The following is a 12,068-nucleotide window of genomic DNA, read 5'->3' as shown; positions in this document are numbered from 1 at the left end:
TTTTTTTTTGCTTTTGCTTTCTCTTGCCCTTGCCTATATCACTTTAACGTAACAGCCTAACTGCCTGTAACAGTTTCTTAATTTGATCATCGCCACGAGGCTGAGTCATAACACGGCTTTGAAGCTTAAAGGCTTTTTTACTCCAATATCTCATTTCCTACTGTTTGTGTTCCAGAAGCAGATGGAATTTCCAACCCTTCACGGACTCAAGTTTCTGGACTCTCTGCTTACAAACTAGCCAGTTTTCTCCCGAGTTCTTCTCTTTCTTTTAACAGTGTGCCAACACAGCCAATTGTAGCAAACCCACATGAACACTTTGATTTTTTTCCAATCACCTTTGCTAGAGTTGCCAAACCATGATTCTCACAATTTACTTCCAAAGAGATTTTCCGGTAATAATTTTACTAACTATTTTCTCATAGATCTCATAGATCTTTCTTGCCACCTGACTCTAAGTCAATGTCAGACATCAGATTTTTGTTATTATAGCCTTTCAGAGTACCAATATTTTTATATTAGTCCTGGTAATTTAATTGCTGTACCAATTCTCAAATCTCAGTGGCTTAACACAATACGTGTTTTTCTTCTTCATATCACAGTCCAGTCAGAGTTGGCTGGTTCTCCTCCAAGCAGTGACTCAATTACCCAGGCTCCTTCTACCTGTGGTGTCTCCATATTCAACATGCAGCCTCCAAGCTTGCCCCCCGAGGAGGGGGAGCTTCGCATGTGCAGCGCAGAAGTGCTGACATCACGCCCAGCGCATCCCACTGGCCAGAACACAGCCAACACCCAACTCACTGCGCGGGCTCTGGGAGGCCGTTTTTCTGTGTTTCCAGGAAAACAAAAAAGACAGATCTCAGAGAGCTCTGGCGATCTTGGCCACACCGTTTATAATAATCCCGGATGAGTTCCTTTAGTTGCTTCACTCTAGAAGCTTACAGGTGATATATAATAAAGCAAATAAATGGGAATGAGAATTTCGTACTCTGCAGAGGCCATTTAGATGTGAAGAAAGGTCCTGTCAACAGTACTAGTAGAATACAGCACAGTCAATGGATTTGTGTGTTGCAAGGCTGGCGGGGCAGGGCGTGTTACATTGTCGAATCTTTACATTGTTACATCTGTTACATTGTCAGTCTGATGCTCATACATTACTTCCTGTCATAACACATTCGGCATTGGTATTCCAAACACTTCCTAAGTGGCTGCTTAGAGCTAGGAAAGGGATCTAGGAATGCAATGGTGCCGGAAGCCGTCCAGCATTGCCAACTATTGCCTGAGCAAAGCTCGGCGAGAAGTTATGGCATGAGGAAGCAAAGCTCCTCTCCTGGTGGGCGGCGGAAAGCATCTCTTCTGATTCTAGGAAAATTCTTGCTAAAAACTGAGGGGGTTTCTGGAGGGTTTAGGCCAAGAAGATGGAAGTATTACAAAGCAAATCCCCCTCGGTACGAGACCACAGCAACCCCTGTAACCACAACAGTAGCTATACCCACTGTAAATAATTTACTTTGGAAAAAAGTCCCTTGGTCAGGCAACAAAGGAGTGTTTCAATTAAGGAGTAGAAGTTTAAAGGAAGAATTAGATGAGCTATGGCCCATAGAAGGAATAAGGGATATAGAAGGGAAGCAAATAGTGGGGTATTATGTACAGGATGCCCCCAAATGGTGGATTATGTGGCATGCCCCCTCTCCGGTATATTGGAGGAAAAAGAGAGAAGCGGAAGGACTTTACTGTAAATATTTTACGAATGAATTATATGTAACTATGAAAGTTAAAATTGATTGCCTTACGTAGAAAATAGAATTGTATTTTCGCACAATGTGTTTTGAACAAGGTACTGAGAATACTGGGACACAGGCCAATATATGATGTTAGCTTAAGTAGAAAAGAATATTTAGCTTTCTAGACCTAAACATCCTGTTTGCACGAAAAGATCTTAAGACGGAACAATGCTTGCTAATGTTTCTGTGTGGGTGTAGAAATGAAGTAATGAGTCAAAAACAGGAGTTACGTAGAAAATGCTGATGCTATTGTTTAGAAAATCCTATATAAGAAATGATATGTCAAAAATAAAGCTGTCAGAAGCTTAACAGAAGCTCCTGCACCTACCCCCTTGCCCCGTCTATTTATTTATTTTTCTTGCCGACGCCGTTGCCTCCATCTCAGGGACCCCTGGTTCTGCCGGGGCTGGACCTCGGTACAATGGTGAACAAATTCTTTCAGTCCTCGCTTACCTGGTGTTAACGTTGTAACACAGGAGAGAAGTCACACAAATCACCACCCACTTAAATAGTAATTGATTAATTTAGTAAATAATATGCCTACAAAGTACAGGATAATGTACGAAAGTAAAAAGACAGACCTAGCTTGGGTGTTGATAGAGGTTCTAAAGCATTAAGCTGGGACCTGAAAGATTGGCGGCGGAGCGGGGGCGGGGGGGTTGGTGGCGGGTCCTCCGATGAAGAGATGGGAGAAATATCAAGGAGTCTGGCTTTTACACTTGCGTAGAGTGGTGCCATCCTGGGACAGGGAACACTGCGTTTTCATACAATAGCCTTGGATGGGAAGATCATGGTTTCATGTGAGAATACATTGAGGCCAGGTTAACCTGGAGATCTCCAAGTGGAGACGTCAAGCAGACAGGTGATATCCTAGGAAAGAGCCCACTCAGAGACCGGAAACGGTCCTACTAGACCTGTGGAGGATGTACCTCACCACCAGTGCCCTGAATTCACCATGCATAGGGGAGGCTCATGGCGTTTTAATGTTAGGAAAATTAATTTGAAATGGGAACATTCTCATTGGCAGCCCAAAGATTTTGTTAAATAGTGAATCATTAATGCAAGTAAGAAAAGTTTCCCATTTTTAAGTACTTCTCAGATCTGGATGGCAGACAGCAACATCCCTATGAGAAGCAGCCACAAGAAGCAACTGGCCATTTGAGGGACCAGGATTCCTTAATGGTAACAAGAAAATGCCCAGTGAGGGAAGGAGGCAAGGCAAACGGATTCTTTTTCTCCATTTTTCTTTTGCCTAGTTGATTCAGTGCCTTAAGCAGAAAGCACTGATCTAAAATTCAGCTCTTCGTTCTTTTAAACACGTACCTTTATTAAGAAATGCGTGTTCTTTGTAGGTTCTGAATATGAGTAGGTTAGTAGGAGCGCATGTATTTTAACTCATTTGATGATGACTAAAGCTTAGGACCTGGTGTCTCTGAAAACCTGAGGAAATGATTGGAAACGACTCTTCAGATGAAGGCAAATGCATGGAGAGAAACCTGGCTGGAGGTCATCACACAAACAGCCAGCACAAGCTGCAACAAGTAAGAACAGGCGCCCGTTTCACTTTCTCAGGTGTGCGTTGATGAGGAAAGGTGGAACAGTTTTCACTGCTAACCTCTCAAAGGAAGGAACACACCATGTTAATTTCATTCATTGACGAGCGAAAAAGTGGGGGCGGATTAATCACTTCTAATGGCAGAAACATTTTCTTTAAATGCTAGTTTTACAAAGAACTGGAATTCAGCGAAAGAGAACTCTGTTCTTAAGAGAATGCGCGCGCACACACGTTCGCGCGCACGCGCACACGCGCGCGCACACAGACACAAAACCGAACTCCCCGCAGGAGTTAGGATTGCGGGCTGTACACTTTCCAAGTCGTTTTCAAAGGTGCAGTGACCATAAGAATGGCACCTGCAGCTCACTCTCCGAGCGAAGCTGTATCGGGCACCTGTTAATCTAAAGCCGTGGCTTGAATAATGAAAGAAATTAAGTAAATGCACCTCTTCAATTATATTTTTGGGCAGTGGATGCTTTTATACATATCATACAAACAAAACAAACATTAGAGACCAAATTCACTTTTTGTGGCACTTCAACAAGGTAGCATCAAAAACCCCCAAGGGGATGAAGATTTGGGTGTACCATTTTATTGGCTGAAAATGCTTTAGATGCCCTGGCATACAATAAGGTATGTATCACCAGGGAGATTCTGAGCTTCGTCTTTACAAATAGAGAAGATGGAAAAGTAAGTAAAGTACAAGTTACAAGGATTATATCATGTTTGGTTCTCCAGACCTCATACTGGAAATATCAAATTATCAAAATCCAGAGGTGGAGCGGTAGGTATCCAGCTAGACCTGGAAGCAAGATTGCTGCAGAGGTGAAAGGGCATTGAGAGAAACGTTTCTCATGTGGTCCAGGACTCCCAAAAAGTTCCTCTGGGAGTGCGGAGTTTCTGTAGGTGCTGTGCCCGGACCAGAGCCTGGCTCAGAGAGCACAACGGACCCCAAGCAGAGAACCCAGCGTGGCCATGAGAACAAGCTACTACCCATGGCATAAAACGAAAACGGCGCTTTGTTGGTGACCTCCCTCCTGGAGACCAGGGTGCCTGATTGGAAGTAGCAACTACCAGAAAAGGCCACGTGGAACACCCACTCAGTAACCAAGATCCACACGTTTTTATCTCCTAGCTTGTCCACGTATATGTATTTTGTTCTGATCAGAATAATGGAAACTTACACGAAACTTACACAAAACCCTACTAATTTTATTTCATCTCCCGACATGCTACGAACACTCCCTCTAGCTTCAGCTTGCTGATGACAAAGAAGGGCTCAAGGAAGACGAATTATAATTCCATTTCCTTCTTTTTTCTTTTGCAGCGGAAGTGGTTGGCTGACGTCAGAAAGTAACAAGAATAAGAAAGGCTTCCCTGGTTGCTCCTGTTTCTTAGAGTGCAAATGCATTCTTTCTCCATTCAAAGCAAATTCGAAATCGGACAAAAAGTGTAACCTCTTGGGGCTGTCAGTGCCCTGCTTACTCAGACACAGAGGTAACCTGCTTGAGACCTGGTACCTCACTGAGTCCCACCGAAGGCCCAGCATGGTGGGTCCCTGGGACTTCTGTGCCCATGGGGACTCTGATGTTCTGTGGGATTGGGAGGGGGGAACAGCAGACTCACAGACTCTGTGTATCTCCCCTCCTCGCAAGCATGCCCCATCGGCCCATCGGACTTCACTGACAAAACACAAGTTCAGAGATACATTTTTAAGACTCTCCAGATGGCAGCAGCGGAGCATAAAACCAAGCACAGGACCCTTCGGAGAGTGGGCGCTTCTGAGGGGGTGCCATTACCGCTGTCCAGGCCGCACACCCCTGCAGCTTCCCTGCGGGGAAGACTGTTAATGATACCTGGAATCTTGGCAGGTGTGGCCCCTATAAGCCAAATGCAACAGGCAGGTCAGACATAGGATGATGCCCTGTGGGAATTTCTACCAGGCATCAGAGGTTTTCAAGTTTTCTGTCTGCCCACTGTGTCAAAGAACCAGGCTGTAGAGTAGGAAAAGATTGCATTTCAGAAGAGATATGGGAACATATGTATATGCACAGCTGATTCACTTTGTTGCAAAGCAGAAACTAACACACCATTGTAAAGCAATTATACTCCAATAAAGGTGTTAAAAAAAAATGGGGCTTCCCTGGTGGCGCAGTGGTTGAGAATCCGCCTGCCGATGCAGGAGACACGGGTTCGTGCCCTGGTCCGGGAAGATCCCACATGCCGCGGAGCAACTAAGCCCGTGAGCCATGGCTGCTAGGCCTGCACGTCCGGAGCCTGTGCTCCGCAACGGGAGAGGCCACAACAGTGAGAGGCCCGCATACCGCAAAAAAAAAAAAAAAAAGATGGCATTTCAGCAATAATAATAACAGCTGCTCCTTGTTTAGCCCCTATTAAATGTCTGCTCCCTCCTGAAAATTGTACTGAGGAATGTTACCAGTTAACCTGCCCTTAGCAACCTTCAGACTAGATAGATCTACCAGTATGAGAATGACTACATGATTTAAATTTATAAAAACTTGGAATGAAAACCTCTGTGCTTTAGCAATGACTATCTCTAAACAGTAGATTTAAAAGTATATATTTTTCTATTTCATTTTACAAATTTTCCACACGGAGCTTGTGATTTTTATAATGTGGGGGGAAGTTCTGCTATCTTCTAACGAGGCACAAAGCTTCCTGACATACGAGCACTGGCTCCTTCCCTTCTGCAGAGCTGGTATTTCTCTTGCTGTGAATCAGTACAGCAGCCTTAGACAGAATAACAAAACTCAGGCACACTTGGAGGCTGCCTTCCCTTTTTATGGTCCCCGCAAGTCAGCCAGCAATGATAAAGGATGTCTGAGTGCTAAGAAGATTAGAAAACAACAGTCTTTCTTGTAAAGAGAAGTGGGGATAAAAACAACAACAACAAACAAAAAAAAGAGGGAGCTCGCGCGGCCTCCCCGCTCCGGGGTAGGGAAAGCTCGGTAAGCATGTGTGAAATCACATTCAGGATTTTCCCGTTTTCTCCCCGTCTGCATTTGACTAGCCACACGGGTTTCACTCTACATATTAGAGCTGTCCATGTAAGATTTATGCTTTGTAGAGAATTTGGAGAGTTTGGAATCTCGTTGAAATCCATCCATGCACATCTCTAGCAAGCTCCGCCAGAGAATCGAAAACATTAAATTTATGCAAAGTGAGGAAGCGGCTATGATTTCTTTACAAGTGATGGTCGGTGTATTGCCTGAGGTGGAGGCTCGGGTCTCCTCACTGAGCCAGGAACAGGATGAGTAACTAGCATGGACACCAGAACTTTTAGACTCACCCCCCTTGCTGCAATTCTCAGGTCAGGGGCTGGTTCTTGAAGTTTTGGTTTTCGATTAAGCCTCCTCTCTTTGCAAAACCACCCACCTACTCTGACCCCAAAGCCTCCCGAAGGACAGGCACCCGAAGGCTGGTGCTCTTATGAAGCCTTGTACTTCCTGGACCTCACGATCTCTAGACAGAGTCCGCCTCAGTGGATAAAATCAGAAGGACGGAGCCGACGGCCACGGGGCAGTTTGGCACGTGGATCGGGGAGCTCACTCCAAAGCTCGCGTCAAAATGAAAACACGCACAGCGGGCGCGTCTCGCCGCAGCGGTGGCGGTAGAGTGAGGACCGCAGCTCCCCGGCCGCTTTCGCCCTTGCAGCCCGCGCCCCCTAGGGCTTCGCAGCCAAACGGGCAGGGAAGGGTGGTCACGGGACAGGAGTGCGGGCAGCTCTTCCGGGCTGGCCCCAAACCCTTGCAGCGGCTGGTGAGCACAGCCAGGCGGCTGCACAAGGCCCGTGAGGACGGCGGCCGCCGCTCAGCTGGCTCTGAACGGCTGTGCCTCGGAGACCCTCCTCTGCCCGGGGCGCCGCCGTTGCCGCGGAGTTAGTTACGACACACCTCGGGGACCATTTGGCCTAACAGTCAGCTTTCCCTAAAACTTGAGCTATTGACCCAGAAAGAACCGTTTAAGTTTGTTTGGTTGTTCAGAACATTTAACGAAACAAGTTTCCTTTTTAGAAAATCACCGAATGGAGGCAGAGAGTATGGAGATTTTATAGGAGCCGTTAAAAAAAATGAGCAATGTCGTTGATATGCTATCTGAGAGTATTTTATAACCCCAGCTGCGGGCTCAAGTTGAAGGTACATACTGAGAGGTTTACATTTGCATGAATCGTGTATACTTAACACTACTGACCTAGAACAGCCCTGTGGTGTGGGACCAATTCCGCTTTTGATCAATTTCACATCATCTTCACCTGGGTTTGCATAGAGGACAAGCTGGCCACATTTCGCCTTTGTCTTAATGCTTTCTGCCTCTGTGGATGTTTCATTCTTTTATTAGTGACAGGAACAAGATTGCTTACCTGGGCAAGTGCCTTCCCCTTCCTCTCCCCTCTCCCGCTGGACACGTCCGCTTTCTTTATCCACCGAGAAGTCAGTGCAGCTCCTTTGCGGCCTCTCGTCCGGTGGGAAGAAGGGAAGACGTGGTCTTGGAGGGAGGCTGAAGGACAGGGGACATGTCCTTATGCACATGTCTAACGTCATCATTACTTTGACAGGACTGCTCTGCACTTGAGGCCGTGCGGCTGAGCTGAATGAGACAGCATGTTCCCATACTGCCCTGTCTCCTTCAAGGTCATGACCACGGCCTCAGTGGCCCCTGTCGTGCCGAACTCCCTTCACGCACTTACTCTCCCTCTCTCCTTGCTGACTGCTTATTCTCTCTGTGTTGCTTCACACCTCCCGCGCCTTCCTCCCATCCTCCTTCTCAGCAGCCACCTGGCTCCCTTCCACTTAGAAAACAAAGCCGTTAAGGGAGGATGCCCACAGCCCCCTTCTTCACACTTACCCGCCCACCTGAATCTGTGCCCACAAAGTCCCTGCTTTCTCTCCGATTACAACATTGAGGGCAACGTCTCAGCTTGTTCACCACATCTCATTTCCTCTTGCTTACTCAATCTCTCTCTCTCTCTCTGTCTCTTTGTCTCTCACTCCCCTGCATCAGTAGTTTTTCCCACTGTGCTGGGTCGCTCCCTAATTTTGCAAACACTCTATTACCCCTCCCATCAAAAGCAATCCTTCTTTTGACACCACTGTGCCTCCCCCTGTTGCCTGATTTCTCAGCTCACTTTTACAGCAAATCTACTCTAAAGGGTTCTCGCTACTATACACTTGCCATTTCCAACTTCTCTCTTTCAATTCTCTCCCAAATCCATGCCAATCAGATTTTTGTCCTCTCCACACCAGTGAGCTCCATGTTGCTATCGGTTTCTCGTAAAGCCTACGGAAATTGACCCTATGGATCTCATGCAGTTGAGATTCTTCCCAAGTTCTGAAAATGACCTTTCTGTGGCTCTTAATTTTTAGTGTGGTGAGTTTATGTCTTTTGGTAGGAAGTTAAGGGTGTTGACCTCAGGAGCTAGACCTTAGGTAACATTTAAAATAAATCCTTTAGACTATATGTCTCTTTTTTTTTTCTTAACTTGTATTTGAGTGTTCCATGATTTATCTTATCAAAACACTTTATGGACACTGTTGCCTTAATTTCAACATTCGAGTAAATCTCAGGGTCTGTTTTTATAAATATTTAGAATATTTTAAGAATATAAAAATATTTACAAAAATTAATTACACTCAGAAAAAATGGATAATAGCTCAATTGTTATTTAGGAAAATAAATATCGCCTATCAGACTTCCTGTCTTTGTTACCTTCTGTGTCTGTGTTGAATGTTAAAAAGCAGGGACAAAAAAGAACAAAGTGCTGATGCTGTTAGTTAATGGTGTTCTGGAAGTCCGAGCTAATAGAAAATGCCCCATCAATGTCAATAAAAACGCCATCAAAGAAAGGAAATTTACAATATTTTCAGGTAATTTACTCATTTATTTAATAGTTCTTGAGACGTTGTGCCAGGTGCTATACTCATCTATCTCATTATCCCAAAAGGATGAAGGGAAAACTTTGTATGTATGTATGATGGCTTAAGATGGTGGCAAGATATAAAATAATACACGGACATCAGCTGGTTTCCTATTAATATTCTAGCAAAATAACCAGTAGGAAAACAGAATGGAAAAAGACACCATTCTCATGATACCTACCTCAGTGCAATCCTTCCCATGGTGTGGATCACGTCACCCACACCAGGCTAGGGGAGGAGGAGTACAGATTCCAGAGACCCCCAGGATTCCTGACTCAAAATCTCAGAGAATAGGCCAAGGATTCTGAAATTTTAACCTATTTTAAATAGACCCCCAGGTAGTTCTTTTGTTCTCTAAAATCTAGGTTCCCTGATGCAGTGAATAAGAGGACATGGTGTGATTTTGAGCCAATTGTTAAACCTAGTTAGGCTTCAATTACTTTATCTGCAAAAAAGAAACAATGATAATACCTACATCATAAGGCACTTTGGAAAAATAAGTGAAATAAAGTAGGTGAGGGGTTTAGGACACTATAAGTACTCAGTTGTTATTAGATATTAGTATTAAATATTGAAACAAGAATATGAAAGACATAGAAACAAGCTTGAGAAGGAAGGAAAACAACAAAATTACTTAGGAATACTTCTAAAACTCATATAAACGGAGAAGCATACTATGTCCCTACTGGTAGGGAAGAGAAGGAGAAAGCAATATTGTAAAGAAATCCATTTTTCAAAGTTGATTTTTAAATTTCAGGTAGCTCTATACAAAATACCAGATAGACACTCTTCAGAAATCAACAAAATGAAGCTAAGGGTCATCTTGAAAAACACGCAGTGGAGAAAAAGTTATCCAAACCTTACCTCACACAAACACGAAATGCAAAGGAAGCATATAAAAGGCCAATTTCATTGCCAGGCATCATAATGTAAAGTTACAATACATTTAATAATATTGTATCATTATCAAAATAGGCAGGCACATTGATGAAACTGAAGAGAAAATGCAGAAATCTATCTACGAACATGATAACTTAGTATATGATAGAGTTTGTATTTCAGATCAATGGAGAAAATAGGAATTATTTAAGGCATAGTAATTGGATTATTGATTCACTAGTTAGAAATAAAGCTCACTCAAAATTCATTTCAATATGGATTAAAGAGTAAACTTAAACTATGAAAAAGAAAATTGGAGTTTACTGAATAAGTATGTGCTTGGAAGCATTCTGTATATTATGTTTTATAGAAAGAGAATATAAAATATCAGTGAATTTAGGAAGCCAGGCTTGATTAGTAAAATGTAAGAAGAAATAGGCAAGATAAGAAGAAAGAGGTGGTGGAATAATTATGATCTGTTGATCATAAGAAGGTAAGTCAAGAACATTCCAACAAGTGGGGAAACATCTGGCTAAGATGAAGCCACGTCAGCACCACTGATAGTTGCTTAGGTTACTGGATACTCTCACCTTGCTAATGATATAATGCTGTAATAATTAGCAAACCTACAAGCAAATCATTATTCAAAGGCAATAAATAAACTATTAATCAGGAATGGAACAGCAAGCAGAGCTCCAGAGAGTTCTGTGATCAGACCATTCTGAAAAATGCACTGTACTATCTAATATGGTAGCCATAATCTGCTTCCCGTATCTCATGCCTTAGATGGGCCTGTGACCCGGCCTCTGCCATCTCAGCAGGTTCCCACACCTCCTGAAACCAGGGACCATTTTAATTTCATGAGCGTCCATAGCCAACAAAGGACAGCCACGAAGGCACTCCCCTCCACAGTGGATGTCAGAGATATGCTCTTCTCCTAAAATTCTGATAATCATATCGACCTTTAGAAGGTAGCAGCGTTTTACAAGCTCTCAGGGGACATATTTAAAGAGTGGGTGCGAAAGACACACATGAGAGAGGTACTTTAGCATATCAATTTCCTAAAGGAAAAATGACCCCTCCAATCAGTAAATAGGTGCAAACTTTCTGTAAGTCAATTTGATAACAGGCCAACAATTTTGGCAGTATGCACATATTTTGACCCAGCAATTTTACTTTTTTTTCATTGTGTTTTATTGTAGTAAAATACACACAAAATTTGCGGTCTCAACCATTTTTAAGCGTATGGTTCAGTGGTATTGATTATATTCAGAATGTTGTCCAACCATCACCACCATCCATCTTCAGAACCCTTTTCATCTTGTAAAATTGAAATTCTATAACCATTCAACAATAACTCCTCATTCATTTCTTCTCCTCCCAGTCCCTGGCAACCACCACGCTACTTTCTATCTCTATGAAGTGGAATCATACACTAGTTATCTTTTTGTGACTGGCATATTTCACTTAGCATAATATCTTCAAAGTTCATCTATGCTGTAGCATGTTTCAGAATTACCTTCCTTAAGGCTGAATTACATTCCATTGTACATATATACCACATTTTCTTATCCATTCATCCATTGATGGATACTTGGGTTGTTTCCATGTTTCAGCTACTGTGTTAATGCTACTAAGAACCTGGGTGTACAAATATCTCTTTGAGACCCTGCTTTCACATGGAAATTATATTTTTATTTGGGGGGAGGAGCCACCATACTGTTTATCACGGTAGCTATACCATTTTACATTCCCACCAACAGTGCACGAGCATTCCAGTTTCTCGCCGTTTGTTTTCTGTTTTTTGATAGTGGCTATCATAGTGGGTGTGAGGTGGCAACTCATTGTAGCTTTGATTTGCATTTCCCTAATAAATAGTGATGTTGAACATCTTTTCATGTGCTTATTGGCCATTTG

General features: G+C 43.4%; 1 protein-coding gene across 9 annotated transcripts in view; it reads right to left on the bottom strand.

Moving 5' to 3' along the window:
• SEC61G (SEC61 translocon subunit gamma) overlaps positions 1–12,068 on the bottom strand; it is a 164,478-nt gene that overhangs the window by 79,202 nt on the left and 73,208 nt on the right. For 8 of the 9 annotated variants that reach the window (XR_010842346.1, XM_067042928.1, XM_067042927.1 and 5 more), the window contains exon 4: positions 7,718–7,854. The exons of the other annotated variant lie outside the window; for it this stretch is intronic. Coding sequence is in view for 7 of the 8 variants with exons in the window: in XM_067042928.1 (XP_066899029.1) it covers positions 7,718–7,854 (137 nt within the window). In the remaining variant the exon portion in view is untranslated. The remainder of the gene's footprint in view (positions 1–7,717; positions 7,855–12,068) is intronic. 9 annotated transcript variants of the gene reach the window in all.

This window comes from Kogia breviceps, chromosome 9 (genome assembly GCF_026419965.1).
Source record: "Kogia breviceps isolate mKogBre1 chromosome 9, mKogBre1 haplotype 1, whole genome shotgun sequence".
Lineage (NCBI taxonomy): Eukaryota > Metazoa > Chordata > Mammalia > Artiodactyla > Physeteridae > Kogia > Kogia breviceps.
The sequence above is the reverse complement of the archived record's forward strand: the minus strand, read 5'-3'. Positions and strand labels throughout refer to the sequence as shown.